The following is a 20,739-nucleotide window of genomic DNA, read 5'->3' as shown; positions in this document are numbered from 1 at the left end:
AAAAAAAAAAAAAAAGCAAAAACCACAAAGCAAAAACCTATAGCAGCTACACAAAAGATGATAAGAAAGGAATATAAACACTAAAGAAAGTCATCAAACCACAAAGGAAGAAAAGAAGAAAAGAAGAAAGGAAGAGAGAGGAACTACAAAAACACCCAGAAAAGAATTACTTTAAATGTAAATGGACTAAAATCTCCAATCAAATGACATAGAGTGGCTGAACTGAGTAAAAACAAAACAAAACAAACAAAAAAGACTCATCTACATATTGCCTATAAAAGATTTATCTCAGAGCTAAGGACGCACATAGATCAAAAGTTAAGGGATGGAAAAAGATATTCCCTGCAATGGAAACGTAAACAAAGCCGATGTAGCTATACCTGTGTCAGACAAAATAGACTTTAAAACAACGACTGCGATAAAAGACAAAAAAGGGCATTACATAATGATAAAAGGGTCAATCCAATGAGAGGATTAGTTATAAATATTTATGCATCCAACACAGGAGGACCTAAATATACAAAGCAAATATTAACAGACCTAAAGGGAGAAATCCACAGCAATCCAATGATAGTAGGGGGCTTTAATACTCTACTTACATCAATGGATAGATCATCCAAAGAGAAAAATCAACAGGGAAACACCAGCCTTAAATGACACCTTATACTAGATGGACTTAATAGTTACATACAGAACATGCCATCCAAAAGCAGGAAAATATATTCTTCTCAAGTGCACGTGCAACATTCCCCAGGATCAATCACATGTTAGGCCATGAAACAAATCTCCATAAATTGAAGAAAACTGAAATCATATCAAGCATCTTTTCCAACCACAATGGTATAAAACTAGAAGTCAATTACAAGAAAACTGAAGAAATCAGAGATATGTAGAGATTAAACAACATGCTACTGAAAAACCAATGAGTCAACAAGGAAACCAAAAGGGAAATTTAAAGAAAATACCTAGAGACAGATGGAAATGGAAATAAACAATCCAAAATTGATGGAATGCAGCAAGAGCAGTTCTAACAAGGAAATTCATAGCAATACAGGCCTACCTCCAGAAACAAGAAAAACTCAATCTAGCTTTAAACCTAAAGGAGCTAGAAAAAGAAGAACAAACTAAGCCGAAAGTTAGCAGAAGGAAAGTAATCATAAAGATCAGAGCAAAAATAAATGAAATAGAGACTTAGAGAAAACAATAGAAAGGATCAATGAAACTAAGAGCTGGTTCTTTGAAAGAATAAACAAAATTGACAAACTTTTAGCTAGATTCACCAAGAAAAAAAGAGAGAAAGCTCAAATAAATAAAATGAAATGTAAGAAGAGGAATTACAACTGAAACCATAGAAATATGAAGGAAGGATCATAAGAGACTAGTATGAACAATTACATACCAACAGACTGGACAACATAGAACAAATGGATAAACTCCTAGAAACATGCACTCTTCCAAGACTGAATCATGAAGAAATAGAAGATCTGAATAGGCCAATTACTAGTAAAGAGATTCAATCAGTAATCAAAAGCTCCCAACAAGCAAAAGTCCCAGACCAGATATCTTTACTGGTGAATTCTACCAAACATTTAAAGAAGATTTAATACTTATCCTTCTTAAACTATTCTTAAAAAAATTAAAGATGAGAGAACACTTCTAAACTCATTTTTTGAGGCCAGCATTAGCCCAATACCAAAACCAAATATGGAGACCATAAGAAAAGAAAATTATAGGCTAACATCCCTGACGAACATGGATGTGAAAATCCTCAGCAAAATATTAGCAAACTGAATTCAACAATACATCGAAAGGATCAAACACCATGATCAAGTGGGATTTATTCCAGGGCTGCAAAATTGTTCAACATCTGCAAATCAATGGAATATACCACATTAAAACAATAAGGGATAAAAAATCATATGATCATCTCAATAGACACAGAAAAAGCATTTGACACAATTCAACACCGTTTATGATAAAAACACTCAACCAAGTTAGTAAGAGGGAATGTACCTCCATGAAATAAAAGCCATATACGACAAACCCACAACTAACATCAGATTCAATGATGACAAGCTGAAAGCTTTCCCTCTAAGACCAAGAACAAAAGAAGGGTGCCCACTCTCATCACTTTTATTCAACATAGTGTTAGAAGTCCTAGCCATGGCAATTAGGCAAGAAAAATAAATAAAAGGCATCCAAATGGGGGTGGGGAGGAAAACCCACTATTTGCAGATGATGCACATGATACTATATACAGAGAACCCTAAACACTACACACACACACACACACACACACACACACGAAAACCCTGTTAGAACTAATAAACATATTTAGTGATGTTGCAGGATACAAAAAAACCAATATACAGAAATCTGGTGCATTTCTATAAACTAATAATGAGCTATTGAAAAAAGAAATTAAGAAAACAAGCCCATTTATAATTGCATCAAAAAGAATAAAATACCTAGGAATAAATTTAGCCAAGGAGAGGAAAGACCCTATACACTGAAAACTCTAAACCACTGATGAAAGAAATTAACAAAGACACAAATAAATGGAAAGATATTTCCTGCTCACAGATTGGAAGAATTAATATTGTTTAAATGTCCATATTGCCCAAAGCAATCTACAGATTCAATGCAATCCCTATCAAAATTCTAGGGGCATTTTCAACAAAAATAGAACCAATAATTTTAAAATTTGTAGGGAACCACAGAAGACCTGGAAGAGCCAAAACAACCTTGAGAATGAGGAGCCACATGCAAGGTATCATGCTCCCTGATTTCAAATTATTCTATAAAGCTGAAGTAATCAAAACAGTATGGCACTGGCATGAAAACAGACACATAGATCGATGGAACAGAAAAGAGAGCCCAGAAATAAACCCACACATATATGGTCAATTGGCAGCAAAGGAGCCAAGAATATACAACAGGGAAAGGTGGTCCCTTCAATACATGGTGTTGGGGAAACTGGACAGCCACAAGCAAACACATGAAAGGAATCCGCTATCTTATATCATACACAAAAATTTACTCAAAATGGATTCAAGACTTGAATGTAAGACCTGAAACTGTAAAACTCCTAGAAGAAAACACAGGCAGCGAGCTCCCTGGCATCAGTCTTGGCGTTGAACTTTTAGGTTTGACTCCAAAAGCAAAGGTAACAAAAGCAGAAATAAACAAGCCAAAAAACTTCTGTGTAGCGAAAGGAACCATCAATGAAACAAAAATGCAGCCTACTGAATGGGAGAAACTATTTGCCAATCATACATCCAATAAGAGGTTAATATCCAAAACACATAAAGACCTCAAACAGCTCAATAGCACAAACCCCCACAAACAATCTGATTGAAAAATGGGCAGAGGATCTAAATAGACATTTTTTCCAAAGAAGACACAGATGGCCAACAGGCACCTGAAAAAATGTTCAACATCATGAATCATCAGGGAAATGCAAGTGAAAACCACAATGAGGCATTGCCTCCCACCTGTTGGAAGTTTCATCAAAAAGACAAGAAATCACAAGTGTTGACGAGGATGTGGCGAAAAGGGAGCCCTTGTGCACTGTTGGTGGGAACGTAAGTTGGTGCAACCACTGTGGAAAACAGTATGGACGTTCCCAAAAGATTAAGGGATAAACTACCATATGATCCAACTATTCCACTTCTGGGTATTCATCCAAAGGAAATACAAACACTAATTCAAAGAGATATCTGCACCCCTATGTTCACTGCAGCATTATTCACGATAACCGACATATGGAAATAACCTAGAGTATCCACTGATGGATGAATGGGAAAGAAGATTCGGTACATATATACACAGTGGAATACTACTTAGCCGTAAAAAAGAAGACAACCTTGCCATTTAGAACAACGTAGATGGGCCTTGAGGGTTGTTAGGTTGGCTGGAGACACAGGTGGCAAAGAATTGCACTGAGAGTAGACCAACGAGCAGGACAGTTGATTCACTCTCCAGGGGAGGAGAGGAGCCAGACATTAGGAGAAATGTTGGCCCTGAGTTCCCGTGAGGCTGGGCCTTTTAAGGGGTTTTTAAGGATGTGAGAGGGTTGCAGCTGCATCCGTGGGGAGGGGCTTGCCAGGAAGGGGGTCCCATTCTTGGTAGGGGAGAACAGGAGGTATGGCAGGTTTTCAAGGGACTCTATCCAGGGCTCTCCACCAGGATGCAGGTTGTGGTCAGGCTACAGAAGAAGATGCTTGTAGTTGGGGTTCTACTTTCCGAAAACATAGGGCAGCAGGACCTGGAAAAACAAAGTTAGGGCCAAGTGCAGACCCCTGTGAGTTTTGCCTGTAAGCATGGCTGCGGGTAGGGAGGGAGGGCAGACTTTGAACAAACTCCTCTCAAGGGTACTATGCTAAGTGAAATAAGCCAGAGAGAGAAGGACAAATACTGTATGATTTCATGCATGCATAGAATCTGAAAAACAACAAGCAACAGACAAAACAAAACTCACAGACACAGAGAACAGACTGGTGGGTATCAGAGCGGTAGGGGATTGGGAGGTGGGCAAAAAGGGCGAAGGGGGTCCAATGTATGGTGACAGATGGTAATGAGATTTAGTGTGGTGGTTACCTAGTATTATAAACAAATATGGAATCATTATGGTGTACACTGGGAACTAATAAAACGCTATATATCAATTTTATCTCAATTTTTATTTTAAAAAAATGAGGCCGAAGACTGAGCCCTGGCACAGATCATCATGTGCTGGGAAAATGAGAAGCCAGCAAAAGAGGCTGTGGGAGAGTGGCCGGGGAGGCTGGGCTCTGTGGCTGGGAAAAGCGAGTATGTCAAGGAGTGGGGCCGGATCAACAAGGTCAAGAGCCGCTGGTAAACAGAGCAATGGGAAACTGAGACTCCACCTTGGAACCGACAAGACGGACATAAATGGAGGTGGTAGCTGACCTTGACAAAGTCATGATCTGTAAGCCAACATGTAGGCTGCCAGCTAAACATTACTGACTCCATTTTACAGATAGGGAAGCTGAGGCCAGAAAGGGCCCAGTGAGGCCCACATAACCAGTGAGCAGTGGAGACAGGCAGGGGAGCAGATGCATGCATCTGATGTCACTCCTCTGTCAGAGTTATCTTGTCCTGGCCATCCAGGCGCCTCACCCCTGCAGCCCCTAAGAACGTGGCCTTTTTTTTTTTTTTTTGAGATTTTTATTTATTTATTTGAGAGAGAGCGAAAGTGAGAGAAATCACAGAGGGAGAAGGAGAAGCAGACTCACTGCCGAGCAGACAGCCCGATGTGGGACTCGATCCCAGGACCCTGAGGTCATGACCCGAGCCGAAGGCAGACGCCCAACTGACTGAGCCACCCTGGTGCCTGAAGGTGGCCTTGAATTTTCGGCAAAGTGGGCAGGGTCAGGATGAGGTCCTTCTAGAGGGTAGCTTGATCCAGCTCGAAACATAAGCCTGGTGTTTCCTTTGTGTTGTTTGTATTCCTGGAACTTACTAGGCTTTCTCTCAGCTTAGCTCTTAAGAAAAATGTCATTGAGTCTCACTGGACCCACAGGTGAGCAAGTTTTGAGGGCCAAGTCTGCTGCCTCTGAAGCCTGGGGGAGGAGGTGGCTGCTGTCTACCGCCCAGTCCCAAATGCTATAACCCCTCCAGCCCAGAGAGAAGCCCGCCAGGTCCTGCCCAGACTTAGCCCCACCTGCTTCCAACGTGCTCAGAGCCTTCTCTGGGTCCTCCTTTCTCCTCATCCCCTTGAAACTAGTGCAAAACAACAGTGAGTACATTTCGATTCCTTCGTCTCTAGATCTTCTTACTGATTACAGTGAAGAGTAGCTACTTTGGAAATGCATTTTTCAGCTTATGCTGCTTTATTTTTTCAATATTTTATGATGAAAAACATCAAAGAGAGAGAGCAGAGTTGAAAGCATTGTGCCGTGAACACCCATATCCCATCACCTCGAGTCTACGTTTAACATTTTGTTCTGCTTTCCATCTATTCCTCCCTCTGTCCATCATCAATCCGTCTTATGTTTTTTTAAGATTTTTAATTATTCATTTGAGAGAGAGAGAAAGCGAGAGCAAGAGCGGGAGCAGGGAGGAGGGTCAGAGGGACAAGGAAAAGGAGACTCCCTGCTGAGCAGGGAGCCCAATTTGGGGCTCGATCCCAAGACCCCGGGATCAGGACCTGAGCCAAAGGCAGACACTTAACCCACTGAGCCACCCAAGCGCCCCAATATGTCACTTTTTTGATGAGTTTTTAAGTTAGATGCAGATGTTAGGACCCTTCACCTGTAAGCACTTAGGTGTGTGTATCATTAACTAGAGTTTAATATTTTCTTACGGCTTTCCCTTTTTGAGATAAAGTTTACAAACAGAGAAATTAACAAATCTCACGCTTACGTATGCTGAGTTTGAACAATTACATACACACCTGGGTAACTGAAACCTCCATTAAGATACAGAACGTTGTCATCACCCCAGAAAGTCCCCTCATGTCTTTCCCCCCCTCACCCCAGAGGCAACCACTGATATGATGGGGGTTTTTTGTTTTTTGGGTTTTTTTTTTTTTTTTTNATACACACCTGGGTAACTGAAACCTCCATCAAGATACAGAACGTTGTCATCACCCCAGAAAGTTCCCTCATGTCTTTCCCCCCCTCACCCCAGAGGCAACTGCTGATATGATGGGGTTTTTTTGTTTTTTGGGTTTTTTTTTTTTAGATTTCATTTATTTATGTGACAGAGAGACAGCCAGCAAGAGAGGGAACACAGTAGGGGAGTGGGAGAGGAAGAAGCAGTCTCCCAGCGGAGGAGCCCCATGTGGGACTCGATCCCGGAACGCCGGGATCACGCCCTGAGCCGAAGGCAGCCGCTTAATGACTGCGCTACCCAGGCGCCCTGATATGATGTTTTTCACCACAGATGATTTTGCCTATTCTAGAATTTCCCGTAAATGGAATCCTCCAGCACGTGCTCTTCTGTGCCTGGCTTCCTGGGCTCAGCACAACACTTTTGCAATTCACAAATGCAATAGCGTGTTATTAGCAGTTCATTTCTTGTTTTTTTCCTAGTAGCATTCCATTATGTGACTATATCACAGACGGTTTATTCATTCTCCTGTTCACTGCAATAATTATTTTGATAAAGGAAATGATTCTTTAATGAATTTCTAGTTGGGATGCTTCTGATTTCTGTTAAGAATTTTCTCACCATTTAAAGCAAACTGGGTCTGAGTCATGGCTGTTAGGACCTGTGTCTCTGACATCACAAAGCTGTGGATTTGCTATTTCAGTGCNGCAAACTGGGTCTGAGTCATGGCTGTTAGGACCTGTGTCTCTGACATCACAAAGCTGTGGATTTGCTATTTCAGTGCCGACCGTTACTAACTGGTGACCTCTTGCCAGTCAGCTCACCACCCACGCTGTGCCTTACTTTTCCCATCTGAACACTGGGCATGAAAACAGCTAAAGGATGTGAGATGCTTATCAGAATGAGAGTAGCTAATTCTTTCCTTTGCTCCTTCATGTAACAATTAAGTAACAGGTGCCCGCTCTGCTCTGACTCTGCAAGCTGTGGGAAATAAAACGAGGCAGGTCTCCATGGGGCTTTCAGACGGGTGGGTTACACAGACACCAGACAGCTAGCTGCACAGTTAATGATTTAATTGTCATTGTTACCAGCACCGCAGCTGCTGAGAGCCTGTGACAGGGTTTCTCAAGGACAGAAAGAGAAGCCAGGACTAAGTAAGCAAAGGGGAAACCTTCCAGGCAGAAGGAGCCACAGAGCTCCAGGCTCTCTGGAGGGATGGAGCAGCACGTGTTGGAAGAACTGGAAGGCTGTGTCAGAGGAGAGCACGGGCAGATATGGGAAGTGGAGGAGAAGGCAGAGGAGCAGGGGTAAGGGGAGGCTGGCCAGACTGGGTTTCGTAGTCAGTGTTCCAAGCTCACAGCCATAGGCAGCGAGGGCAGGCTGGACTGGATCCTTCACACAAGACTGTCAGGTGGGAGCTGTCTGCTTTGTTCACTGTTACAGCCCCAGTGCTCAGAACAGTGCCCAGATCGATTTGGGGAAGGGAGGGAGGAAGAGTGGGAGGCTTGATTTGAAGCCGAGGTTTGGGATTTGTCTGACACAGGTCGCTGGCTGCACTGCAGAGACCGGGTGGGAAGAGGCTCGCGACGCGCACACATCTGCTTGAGTGGCCATTAACAAAGCGGCACAGGCTCGGTGGCTGCAGCCACAGAAATGTATTTTCTCACACTTCTGTAGACGGGAAGTCCGAGACCAAGGGGCCATCAGGGTGGCTTTCCGGAGCAATCTCTCCTCCTGGCTTGTAGATGGCCAGCTTGTCACTGTGTCCTTATGTGGTTTTCCACCGTCCTGCCATGAGAGAGAGATCTCTCTGGTATCTCTTCTTATAAGGACGTCGGTCCTATCAGATTAGGGCCCCACCCTTGTGACCTCATTTAACTTTATCTCATGAGAGTCCCCATCTCCCAGAGCAATCACCACTGGGGGTCAGAGCTTTGATATATAAGTTGGGGGGCAGGGCCACAGTTCAGGCCACAACAGGGCAGGCACAGGGAAACCGGTTAGGAGGTGAGGGAAGAAATGCTGATGGCTTGGGTTAGGTGTTGGCACTAAGCAGAGAAGTCTGCCAGCATCAGCGGTGGACTTTCACAGGGTGGGAGGAGTTGGAGGTGTCCTGGAGAACTTGTAGGTTTCTGCAGTGAGTGTTAGTGAATTGAATGGTGGCCCCCAAAAAGATCTGTCCCCGTCCTAACCCCCAGGACCTGTTAATGTGACCTTATTTAGAAAAAAGGTCTTTGCAGATCTCCAGGTGAGATCACCCGGATTACCCAGGGGGGCCCTACATCCAATAATCCAGTCCATCTGTCTCCATATAAGAGAGAGAAGAATGAAGACAGGGACCAGAGAAGGCATTGCGAAGGGACAGATAGAGACGGGAATCATGTGACCACAGGGAGTTCCCCCCACCCCCAAAGCTGAAAGAGGCAAGAAAGGAGTCTCCCCAGAGCCTTCAGCAGGTACTGCGTCCCTGCCCACACCTTGATTTTGGACTCCCAGTCTCCAGAATGTTGAAAGAACACATTTCTGTTGTTTTAAGTCACCAGTTTGGTGATAACTAGCTAAGGCAACCCCAGACAGCTAATCCAAAGAGTGACTGAATCCAGGGTGAAGGTGTCACCTGGGAGGGGGGCTGAGCTGGGAGGGTCAGGGCTTGTAGGATGGGAGGGAGAGTTTAGATCTGGAAATGCAGACTGGGTGGTGACTGTAGGGTGTGAAGGGCCTCCAAGGGCAGCAGCCCGGCTCACCGTGAATACACAATCCCTGATGGCTACTATCATTATTATTTACTTTCAGATTGCCCTGGCGTTGGAAGAAGTGATTGCTCCCCTTGAACATATCTGATGTGCCCAGAATCTCGGGGTGGCAAACAATCTGAAATTCCACCACCACTCGGCGGGGTTCGGCTCTTCCCCGCAACACTCCCCTTCGGACGCCAGTATTTCCTGGTACAAAGTTCTGTTTGCACCTCTTCACCTGGGCTGAGCCCAGCTCTGCACCCACCCAGAAAGTCTACAACCAGGCCAGGCCGGGGAGCCAATGGAAACTGCCAGCCCTCCCGGGCCTCCCTCCCTCCTTCCTCCCACAGAGCGGCCATTGGTGGCAGAAGTCCGCCATCTTGTGGACACCCACCGTCCTAACAGCCTGGTCCGAAATCGGTCTGGATGAGCAAGAAGAGGGCCCCAAAGTCCCTTCACTTTTCCCACCTCCAAGTACAGCTTCGCGTAATCAGGCTCCAAAGGTCAAGGGTTTGGGTGGAACGATCTTTCTGGCCTTTAAAAGAGCTGAGAGGCAAGCACAATGGCGTCGAAGCAGGCCAGGAAGGATCGCCCCTTCAGGGTCTGGTGGGTCCGCAGGCCATCCTTCAAGCCCCCGCCCCCCCCTCCAGTTAATGGGGTGGGAGCCGCTCCTTGGTGGGAGAGAGAGCATTGGGCCTGCTTCCCTTTCTGCTTTCATAAGCCTACAGGCCGCTCTATGCCCCTGGAGAAGTCCCATTCTGAGGCACAGGTGAGACAAGCTGGGGTCTTTCTCAAGGACTGTTTTTAAGCGCTAGTACGTGCCTCAGTGTCTTCATCCATTAAATGGGGATAATAACAGTACTTACCTGATTGATCTTTTGTTGGCATGAAATGAGCTCCTCTACACGCAGTGCTTAGAATATTGCCTAACCCCAAAGGCTCAGTGCATATTAACTATCACACACACACACACACACACACACACACACACACACACTCCAACAAACCCAAGCTTCAGCAACTTTCTTACAGCGTGTTGGTGTAACCCCCACTCATGGCTGGACACCACCAGCATCCAAGTAAGCCAGGTACCGCGGGAGAGAAACACAAATGAGTGAGGTATGGTCCTTACCTCCTACGATTCATGGGATAGTCCGGGGGCAAGAACGGTGCCCACACACTCAGAACGATGGCTGCAAGGTCAAAACTAAGCCGTGCTTTTAAAAGCAACAAGAGCAAAGTGTACGGAGAAGCGGAGAAAAGGACGTTTGGCCCCACGTGAGGACGCCACATAAACTACTCCCAGTTGCTGACCCTCAAGGGAATCTGGCTGCAGCCCAGAGAGTGGGTTCTCATGTTTTATTCCATGTAGCCCCATTGGCTTTATGTCCTCAGTGTCACTCACGTGAGCTTCTTTCTCCCTGTGGCCACTGCCTACCCTCCCAGCCCAGCCAGCGTCACATCTGTCCTGGTCTATGGCAAGTGGGTCCTAGCCAATCGCTGTGCCTGCTATGGGCTCTCCCAGCCTCTGCCCAAGCACACCTCCCACCATGCCACCCCTGGCTCAGTATTCCGGGGGCTCTTCACTGCACTTGAGAGAAAACCAACCTCCTTAACCTGCACCCTTCCAGCTTCACCCCTGCACTCACACGGGGCCCTGCTGAGCTTCTGGATTCCAGGCCTTCCGACACGCTCCTTTGTCTGCGTGAGGCACTGCCCCCACGCCTTCTCCACTGGCACTCGCCCTTCATCTTTCAGAGTACTGTTCAAAGTTCCACCTGCAGGAAGTTTCTCGAAGCCTTTGGAAAAAACCCAATTCCCCTTGTTGCACACGTCCCCACAGCCGACCACGCTTTCCCACAATTCCCTGCTGGGCTCACCTGCCTATGTGATTATCGTTCGGTCTGATGAGGATCCCACCGCAGACTCTGTCTCTCCCGCTCCACCCCACCCCAGAGTGGCTGGCCACCCCTGGCAGGACTGATGATGGGGACGGCTACAAGGTCAACAAGGCTGTGCAAGAGAACAGCACTCTCAGGATTACAGCGCACTTAGAAATGGAGCCGATAGTGGGTGTTGACACATTAGCTCATTCTCCACTCTGGAGAGCGGGGCCATGGTGCAAGGTCGTGCTCCCTGGACCTGGAGCTATGGAGTCATAGCAAGGAGAGGAACGGAGCTTATGAACTGCCTCTCCGTCCACATCAGCCTCCACAAGGAGCCCTGGCAAGGAAATGTGAGTGTGCGTGGCCAGGGGAGCAAAGCACCTCTCCAGCCTGTGCCAGGATGGCCTGGGCCTGCCCTAGCCTCCCAGATGGACTTGACTCTGCAGGTTTCCACAGGCGCCAACCCCCCTCTGCTGACGCTCTTCTCTGAGACCTGTTGGCGCACTCATCAGCTCTCCCTCAATCCTATGGCCCTGGGAGGCTGGCTGTGTCTGCAAGTTTGCCAGTCTCTGCTCCAACTCTTAGCACTGAATTCATAATCCCACTTGCAGAGAACAAGCAAGCACCTCTATCTGCAAATCGTCAGAGGACAGATCCCCGCGTGCAGGCCAGTCCCCCTCACTCAACACCAGTGACTCGCTGCTCTCATGATGCTCTCACTGACCTGGCAGCTGGGGGCCAGCCCAGCAGGATGAAGGCCTTTGGAGCCCCTTCTGCAGAAGCCAGCAGGATGGGCCCCTGCTCTCCTCCGCATGGCCTCGTCCCTGCAGCACTGTGACATTGCAATTAAAAAGGAAGATGAAGTGACTCTTCCTGAAGAGCTCTCTGGGAGGCTGGATTCATTTAAACTTGTTTCTCATTACTTTTCAGACTAGGCCTTCTCTTCCCTATCTCTGCAAAATCTGGACAAGCAGGATTTCAAGCATCAGCTTAATTACTGAATCATGACTTTACAAGTCACCATTCGGTGTCACGGGAGACAAAAACCCAACTCACACAGGCTTATATGTAAAAGCGGGACTTCATTGGCTGACAAAACTGAAGGGTGGAGAGGCAGTTCCCAGTGACAGATGTGGATGGTTCTGGAAGTGATGGCATCAGGTGCCCTCCCTCTTTATCTCTGAGCTCAAACTCTTCTATGTGAATCCGCCCTCAGGAAGGCTTTCTCAGCAAACGTGCCATCAGCCCAACATAATCAGCAATAAAAGAAAGCCCCTCTCTAACAGCCCAGCTAGGGTTACCAGTCTTTGTAAATACTGGGGACACATTTATACTAAAAAAATTATTCCTTGTTGATCTGAAGTGCAAATTCTGTATTTTATCTGCAGTCTCAGGGCAGCACAGGTCCCAGGACAGAAGCTGGCCAGTCTGAGGCACATACCACCCCAGACCCAGTTGCTGTGGTCAGGAGGATGGGTTATGCCAACAGGCAGGCCAGGGTCACCTCCCTATCTTTGGAAAGGGGGCAGCATGGTCAGCCCTCTGGGTATCCACGCCCCAATAGCGGGAGACAGGTCCCTTCCCGAATAACTGGGATGCTAGCCCTAGAAGAAGGGGAATGAAGCCTGCACATGTGAAAACCACCCACGTCCACACAGTGATCTGGAAGGTCGCAGACAGTAGGGAAAAGCATAAGACTCCACGGTGGCTTTACGGCACACCATTTTCCACACGGTCCCTGCCCTGCCACGCACACTCCTGTCTGGTTGGCAGAGCAGGTACGAGAATCCCTCCCTGTATGAGTCGGCTACGGCCGCCATGACAATGCATCGCGGCCTGGGGAGCTGCAGCAACAGACAGCTATTTTAGGACTATAATTCTGGAGGCTGGCAGTCCAAGGTCAAGGTGTGGACAGGGCGGGTTTCCTCAAGGCCTCTCTCTCTTAGGCTTGCGGATGGCCATCTTCTCGCTGTGTCTTCACGTGGTCTTCCCGCTGTGTGTGTTGTGTCTGTGTCCCAATCTCCTCTTCTTAGAAGGACACTGGTCATACTGGATTAAGACCCACCCTAATGACCTCATTTTAACTTAATTACCTCGTTTAAGACCCTCATTCCGGTGAAGGGTGAAATAAAATGGAGTCACTTCTGTCAAGGGGTTTTACAAAGGGAGCCAGAAGACCGTTAAGGAGGTGGGCCTCAAGCATATCCTCACTGGGTGGAACTTCTGCGCTGGGCCAAACCACAAATATGACAAGGACTCTGCATGAACACCTGCAGCTTGCTACAGCGAGGGACTTTTGCTTAGTGATAGCCTTGGCAACCAACTATGGCTAGCCAACATTTGCTTTCTGCCACCAACATCAATCAAAATTCTTTGTAAAGGACATATGCAAGCATTCCCTTTTGTCTTTAGAAAATCAGCTCGTGTTCTCTTGTGGGACACAATTTGGGCTGCTACCCGAAACTGTGCCCCCCAAATTGTAATTAGGGTCATGACTTCAACATATGAACTGGCATGGGGATGTGATTCAGCCTACAACACTACCCTTTCCTTCATTTTTTTTTTCAGGTAAGGAATAGGACGGTGAGGGTGGTCATGACTTGTCCCCAGTCCCAGGGCTGATTCAGCAGTGGAACTCACCAAGGAGCCAAGTCCTCTGCCTGGCCTTTATCCCCAACATGTAGCTAGCCCTTGGCCAGCCTGCACACTCCCTGATGGAAAAGCACTCAGCAAATCCACCCTCCTGGGCCCTGTGCTCTGCACAGGGCCAGGCACCCAGCAGGTGATGTTCTTGAAATAAGCATTCCTTAAAAGGAATGAAACAGAAAAAAAAAAATCCCTAAAGCATTTTAGGAGATTTAGCTAAAACGAGAGCAGGACAGGAGCACGTGCTCATGATTTGAAGTGATAAAGACTCCTTAGAACAGCAAAAATGATGAGGCCTATGGATGTGTAAATGAGCCTGGGGAAGACTAATCAGAGGGTAAATTACAAAACAAAAAAAAGACCCTAAAACAAGTGAGAGGGGAGAACAGTGAATATTTCAGTGTCTTTTAGTTCATAAGAAATTCATGAGCAACGCTTGTGGAAATTTTGTTGGTTTTGGTGGTGGGAAAGAATTGTAAATATGTATAATATGTAAATACCTTTTATAATAAAAGCCCATAAAGATAAATGAGCGTGTCTTGCAGAAAAGCTGTGAGCTGTGTAAGATGCCAGAATTAACTGTCCCCACGAAGAAATTACCATAATGCTTACGGGGCACTGAAAGTTCCTCCTGCTCTGGAAAGAAATGCCTAAATACTAATCAGAAAATGCACACAGGGGGCGCCTGGGTGGCACAGCGGTTAAGCGTCTGCCTTCGGCTCAGGGCGTGATCCCGGAGTTATGGTNAATTGTAAATATGTATAATATGTAAATACCTTTTATAATAAAAGCCCATAAAGATAAATGAGCGTGTCTGCAAAAAAGCTGTGAGCTGTGTAAGATGCCAGAATTAACTGTCCCCACGAAGAAATTACCATAATGCTTACTGGGCACTGAAAGTTCCTCCTGCTCTGGAAAGAAATGCCTAAATACTAATCAGAAAATGCACACAGACCCAGCGCCTCTTTCTTTCTCCATCCNCCCCCTGCTTGTGTTCCCTCTCTCGCTGGCTGTCTCTATCTCTGTCGAATAAAGAAATTAAAAAAAAAAATGCACACAGACCCAGCGCCTCTTTCTTTCTCCATCCCCCCCACCCCCCTCACTCCCTGATCTCTTTTTTTTCATGCGAGGAAGGCAGCCTTGGTGACCAGGCAGCAGAGATGGACCTATAGGGTTCAAATAGGACCTCCTTCCACCACCCAAGACATGCGCTGAAAGTGGACTCCAACCACCTCCAGGCTGACCTCAAACTTCCCAACTGATTGTGCTCTCCTTTCCAGTTTCTCTCTCTACTGGGGCAAAGCACCTCGTGATGGGAACCGAACCACCCATTCAAGGCAGTAAGGACTGCCCTGGGCCAGCAAGACCCCGCCCATGACTGACCCCAAAACTTCGATCCACCTAACCTGCGCTCCCACCTGCGCAGTCACCAGCGCACACGCGTCCCTGCCCCTCGTTTTCCTTATGTAAACCTGGAAGTACTTTCAGCACTTTGGAGGCAGGTTTTGAGCGGCCAGCCGTCTGTGGTCTTCCCGGTGTCGGCCTCCCTGAAATAAATTCCTTTCTTGTTTCCCCACCAATCCCCTCCCCGCCTTTGGAGTTTGTCAGCGGAGTACTGCCCAAATCTCGTCTGTTTGGGGGCTCCGGAGCCAGGTGCTCTGCGCCCTGCTACACTGTGATCTTGGCCAAGTCATCCCGTCGCTCTGGGACCCGCTTTCCTCACCTGTGACATGGAGACACCACACCTTCCTTCCCCACGTTTTGGGGAGAATCTAATGGGAGAAGTAGTAAGGCTCAAGTAGTGCCACTTCCCTACCCGGCGAGCGGCGGCCAGCGGCCACGCAACACCAGGGGACTAGAGAAACTGGCGCGAGACAGATCACGTCCCAGGGGAAGCAAGGGGCTCAGCGTGTGGCTCAGGCGCCCGCCCCCACGCCAAGCCCCGCCCAACACCACCCCGCCCCGCCTCCAAGCCATTGCCACGCCCCCCGCCCCCACGCCAAGCCACGCCCCCGTGCGACTTCCAGCTCCGTCCCCGACGCCACGCCCAGTGCCAAGCCCCGCCCCGAGCTGTCGGAGCCCATGGCGCCTGCGACGGGGCGCTGGGCCCCCGGCCTGTGGCGGGCGTGCAACTGGCTCATGGCCGCGTTCTTCGCGCTGGCGGCCTTGGTGCAGGTCAGCGCCCCTGCCCCGGGACACGGGACGCGGGAGGCGGGCGAGGGGCCCGCGGGCTCTGCAGGGCGCTGAGCTTCGAGCTCCGTCTCCGGGCCCGGGGCACGGTAAACTAACGGGGTGGGCGGGCCGTGTACGCGGAGGGCGGAGATTGGGGGTTACGCCCCGGGACCCCCACCTCATCCCCCGGCTGAGAGGTAGGTGTGTCCACGTGACCGCCGGACCCCTCTCCCTTGCCACGTGCTGGGAGGAGCGGGAGGAGCAGACGCAGCCTGTGATGGGGACCCAGCCTGGTTCACGGCCGAGGCGAGGAGACAGACAGAGCCCGCTGTGGCGCGGGTACCCTCTCAAGTCTGCTTTGGGACCCCGTTCCTAAGAGCTGGCCTTATCTTAAGACCGGAGGCCCTCACAATACCTCGGTCAGAGGGCTGTGCGGTTCTGTACACAGTCGTGTGGCTGTGCTCAGCCAGCAGCCGCCAGGACCATCATGATCGCTAGACTAGGTCTTATTCCCATTTTGTAGCCTCGCTGCTTAGTGCAGCGTCTGGCACGAAACACACCACTGCGATGGATCCCAGAGCAGACCAAACGCAGGGCTGAGCGCCACAGAATGTCTGCTAATGCCTGATGTTTTGGCATTCCAGGTAAATGATCCGGATGCAGAAATATGGATGGTGAGTATGAGCTGCTTTCCTCCGTTTCCAGGAACCGCGGAACGGCACAGCACACGGTTTTCTGTCTTTGTCCCGCGCCTCCCTGCCTTAAGTACATAAAAACTTAGATCCCCGCTTGTAAGCCCTTTTTCCTAAAATATCAGGGAAGAGGGATCAGAGTGGTAATGTAATGTATGTGTGTGTGTGTGTGTGTGTGTGTGTGTGTGGTAATGTAATGTGTGTGTGTGTGTAAGAATTCAGAATTTTCCAGAGACATTAGGGGCCTTTCAGCAATATTCCCTTTGAATAAAAATGGGCCAACTGAGGATACTTTTCTGAAGACACACAGTAGACCTCCCAAGGTCAACAGCCATTCCTCATGAGTTTCTACCCAGAAACTCCAACAAACATTTCACCAGAAAATGGCAGGCCTAGGGTTTGCCATTCTTTAATTCAGTGAGTTATGTTTATAAAAAATAATTAAAGCCCATAAAATCTACAGAATACATTTAACCAATGCTCTGGTTGAACTATTTGGAGGAGGCGGAGCAATCATTCCATACATTTTCTGAAATATCTGGATTTTGCCCAGTTTCTTTCAAAACAGGTACATAAGACTTTGCAGTATCACCAATGAGATGATTTGGGCTTTGGGATAATATTGACTGTGTACAGATTAGCAACAAATGAAAGCATTTGGCTCTGTTGCGCAAAATTCTGGTCAGTGTTTTGAGTGCAGAACTCATTCTGACACTGCTTATTGTCCAGTTTCATGCACCCTTGCATCGAATCACGCTGCCTCTTCCTCAGCACTCTGGCCCATATCCTGAGTTCCAAATATTATTTCCCTGCAGACAAGTCTCCAACACGCGGCTTAATGTAGAATTTCCAACACTGACCCCTCCAACACCCCAAAGTCCTACAGCATCTTTCCCCCCTCACCCCCCTCCTCTCCTGACTCACTCATTTCTGTCAACGGCAGAGTCATCCTTGGGCTCATCCTTGCTCCAAACCACAGGCATCTCTAACATCTCTCGGTTCCTTACCACCGCCTTTGAGATCCTTTCAAAAAATAAAATGAAGAACAAAGCATCCAGCAAAACCCAATCTAGGTCTAACTGCTTGTCTCTCCGGTATGTGTATACTTCACCTCCCACTTCCTGCTTGGGTGACATAGCATGAAGAATAATAGACACCAAGTCCCCACAGACATCCTCCCTCCTCACCAGTTTCACCCTCCATCACCTCCCACGTGGACTCCTTTAATAGCTTCCTAATTCTTGGAGCTGCCTCTAATCTCTTGCTCTCCTTGAACAATTTCCACATTATCGCTTCCTGCTTCAAAAACGTCCCTCACTTCCCAAGATCCCTGAGTTACAACTCCCCAGGTTGGCGCTCAAGGCCACCCACAGTGTGGGTCCAACCCACCTTCCAAGCATGTCTTGGAAGTCCGATCTACCTATAATACTTACTGTGTCTTGCCCCTAGAATTCCTGTATGTCATACCCAACCTTCAGAGTCTATCTCAAATGCTGTGTCCCTCAAAAAAAATCCCTCTTCCTCATTCCCATAGGTTCCAACCGTCCTTCCTTTGAACCTTTAACACTGACACGTTCTGCTTTACATTCGAGTTGGTTCTGTACATGCCAGCTCCTGGGAGAACAGCAACCAGTTCTTCCTTCTTCTTAGTAGTCCTCAGGCAACCTAACACAGAGCCTTCCTATGGCCACCCTTCTGTATTGACTCTTGAATAAAAGCAGCACAGATGAGCCTATACTAGGTGATTGGGCCTTGGGGGCTTGTACGGTGCCTGACTCATTTTCACGTTCCCTACTTCATCTTGCTCACGAAGGATGTGTGTACCAGGATGCATAGAGGAGCAAATAGAAAATCTGACTAGCATCAGGTTAGAACAATAGAGTATCTCACTTTAGAAGTCCAGAGGCAGCTGCTTGATGACCAACAATGTCATCAAAGACCTGGGCTTTGTGGGTCTTTTCTCTGCCACTTGCAATGTGTGGGTGATATATCCTCTCATGTCCACAGAATGGCTGCTGCAGCTCCAAACATCATGCCCAGACAGGAGCATCCCAAGTAGGAAGAAACAAGACAGCAGCAAAACGATTTTTCCTCCTGTGCTTTCTTCCCTTTGATCAGGGAGGAAATGTTACCCAAGAAGCCCTTCAGACAGGCTGCTGTTCAGTGCGTGCATACCAATATGGTTTCTGGTCTGGGACCCATCCTGCTTGGTCAGTGTCTGCATATTGGTTGTTAAAATGCTCTGAGTATCAGCCTTGCCCCTACAAGACTTCTTACATTTTGTGGCTGGAGCATGATAACCCCTAGCTGAAGATGCTGGGAAAACAAATTGGCTTTTTCAGCTTTTATAATGGCAGCTGGACAAGGGAGAGAGACGTTAAGAATGAATGCCAGTGGGGAGGCGGGGGGCACCTGGCTGGCTCAGCTGGTATAGCCTGTGACTCTTGATCTCAGGGTTGTGAGTCTGAGCCCCATGTTGGGTGTGGAGATTACTTGAAAAATAAAATCTTGGGATGGATGCCTGAATGGTTCAGTTAAGCATCTACCTTAGGCTCAGGTCATGATCCCAGGGTCTTGGAATCGAGTCCCCCATCAGGCTCCTTGCTCAGGAGGGAGCCTGCTTCTCCCTCTCCCTCTGCCTGCTGCTCCCCCTGCTTGTGCGCACACTCTCACTCGCACTCTCTCTCTGACAAATAAATACAATCTTTAAAAAAATAATAAAATAAAATCTTTAAAAAATCAAATGCCATTGTACTCAAGAACTATATAGTAAAATAAATATTGTAAATAAATGATGCTCTGGGTTTAAAAAAATACACCAACATAAAAATAAAAGACCATTATCAATGGGTTCTGCTGAGTTCATTATTGAGTATGCTGTATTATTTTACCTTGTGTACTAGAAACCATTATTTTCAGTCTCTTGGTCCTCAAAAAGAATTTTTTTTATCTTATTCGAGATAGAGAAAAGCACTTAAGGATTAACACAGCACAACTGCCATGAGAAACCACTGTTTAGTTCAAAGGCTGGTTTTGCTCATATGTTTACAATATAAAGAAATAAGAAGGTCTCAGACCCCTTAATCTGTTAATGACAGGTATCTGATACATTTGAGTGTACATTTTTAAAAAATCTCTGCTGAACATTTCTTACAGAGAGCACAGTTAAATGTTGTATGGTGTGTGTGTAACTTCTCTTTCTTCCTCTCTTTCTCAGTGGCTAAGTCATGCAGGTTTTCATTAGGAGAAAACTACCGCCTTACTGCTCCAAGTGTGGACCTTAGAACAGCGGCAGCATCCCCTGGGAGCTAGTTAGAAAAGCAGAATTTGGGCCATAGCCCAGACCTCTAGAATCACATCTGCATTTTAACAAGTTTTCCAGGCGATTTGTATACTCACACAACTTAGGGAAGCCCTGGTCTTCTCCCCAGTAGCAAGAATGCCTCCCTGGGAGAGACAACCACACGTGCAAATGTCAGTCTTGGCCATCATTAAGGATGGGGTAGGAAAGATGAACACGAGGTCTGTAATCCAGATGCCCTCTCGCCCCGGGATCAAGACAGACATGTTTCTGTGGTGGAAACAAATGACTTCCTGTGTACGGCTCTGACAGCTTCCGATAAGGGAAGATTTCTGACATGAGCATCACAGTTCAGACGGTTAAGCAGCTACGTTTCTTGGACACCCACATGCCTCCCGTGCGCCAAACCAGGCCTGTTCTACTCGCCCTCTGCCCACAACACACACGCCTGAGCAGGTCTGGCTAGAGTCACCTGCCGAGCATGAGGCTTGAAAACGGGGCCTCCTCGGGGCCCATCCTCCAAACTCCAAAAGAGCTTGTCAGCAGTTTCCAGAATAAAGAGCCCGATCTTAGTGGATGCAGACACGGTCAGTCAACATCCTGTGGTCTCACCATCTTTCTGTGCTTCCTAGACCCCTCTCAACATCTAAATCGGGCATACTTCCTCACCCCTGTCATCTCCTCCCTCTTCGTGAACAGGTGGTGTACCTGATGCCTGCGGTGCTGAGCCT

The 20,739-nt window shown here is 47.6% G+C and overlaps 2 protein-coding genes across 3 annotated transcripts in view; one reads left to right on the top strand and one right to left on the bottom strand.

Annotated features, from left to right (window-relative positions):
- Positions 1–20,739, bottom strand: part of ADPRM (ADP-ribose/CDP-alcohol diphosphatase, manganese dependent) — a 137,633-nt gene that overhangs the window by 91,881 nt on the left and 25,013 nt on the right. The window lies entirely within an intron of this gene.
- The window catches only part of TMEM220 (transmembrane protein 220), a 15,337-nt gene continuing 10,486 nt past the window's right edge, over positions 15,889–20,739 (top strand). Inside the window, exons 1-3 of one of the 2 annotated variants that reach the window (XM_034647351.1) lie at positions 15,889–16,018; positions 16,660–16,689; positions 18,715–18,929. In XM_034647351.1, coding sequence (XP_034503242.1) covers positions 15,926–16,018; positions 16,660–16,689; positions 18,715–18,929 — 338 coding nt within the window. In that variant the 5' untranslated portion in view covers positions 15,889–15,925. The remainder of the gene's footprint in view (positions 16,019–16,659; positions 16,690–18,714; positions 18,930–20,739) is intronic. The other variant, XM_011227441.3, reaches the window with a different exon arrangement.

Source organism: Ailuropoda melanoleuca, chromosome 17, assembly GCF_002007445.2.
Source record: "Ailuropoda melanoleuca isolate Jingjing chromosome 17, ASM200744v2, whole genome shotgun sequence".
Classification (NCBI taxonomy): domain Eukaryota; kingdom Metazoa; phylum Chordata; class Mammalia; order Carnivora; family Ursidae; genus Ailuropoda; species Ailuropoda melanoleuca.
This window is presented reverse-complemented; position numbering and strand designations above follow the sequence as displayed.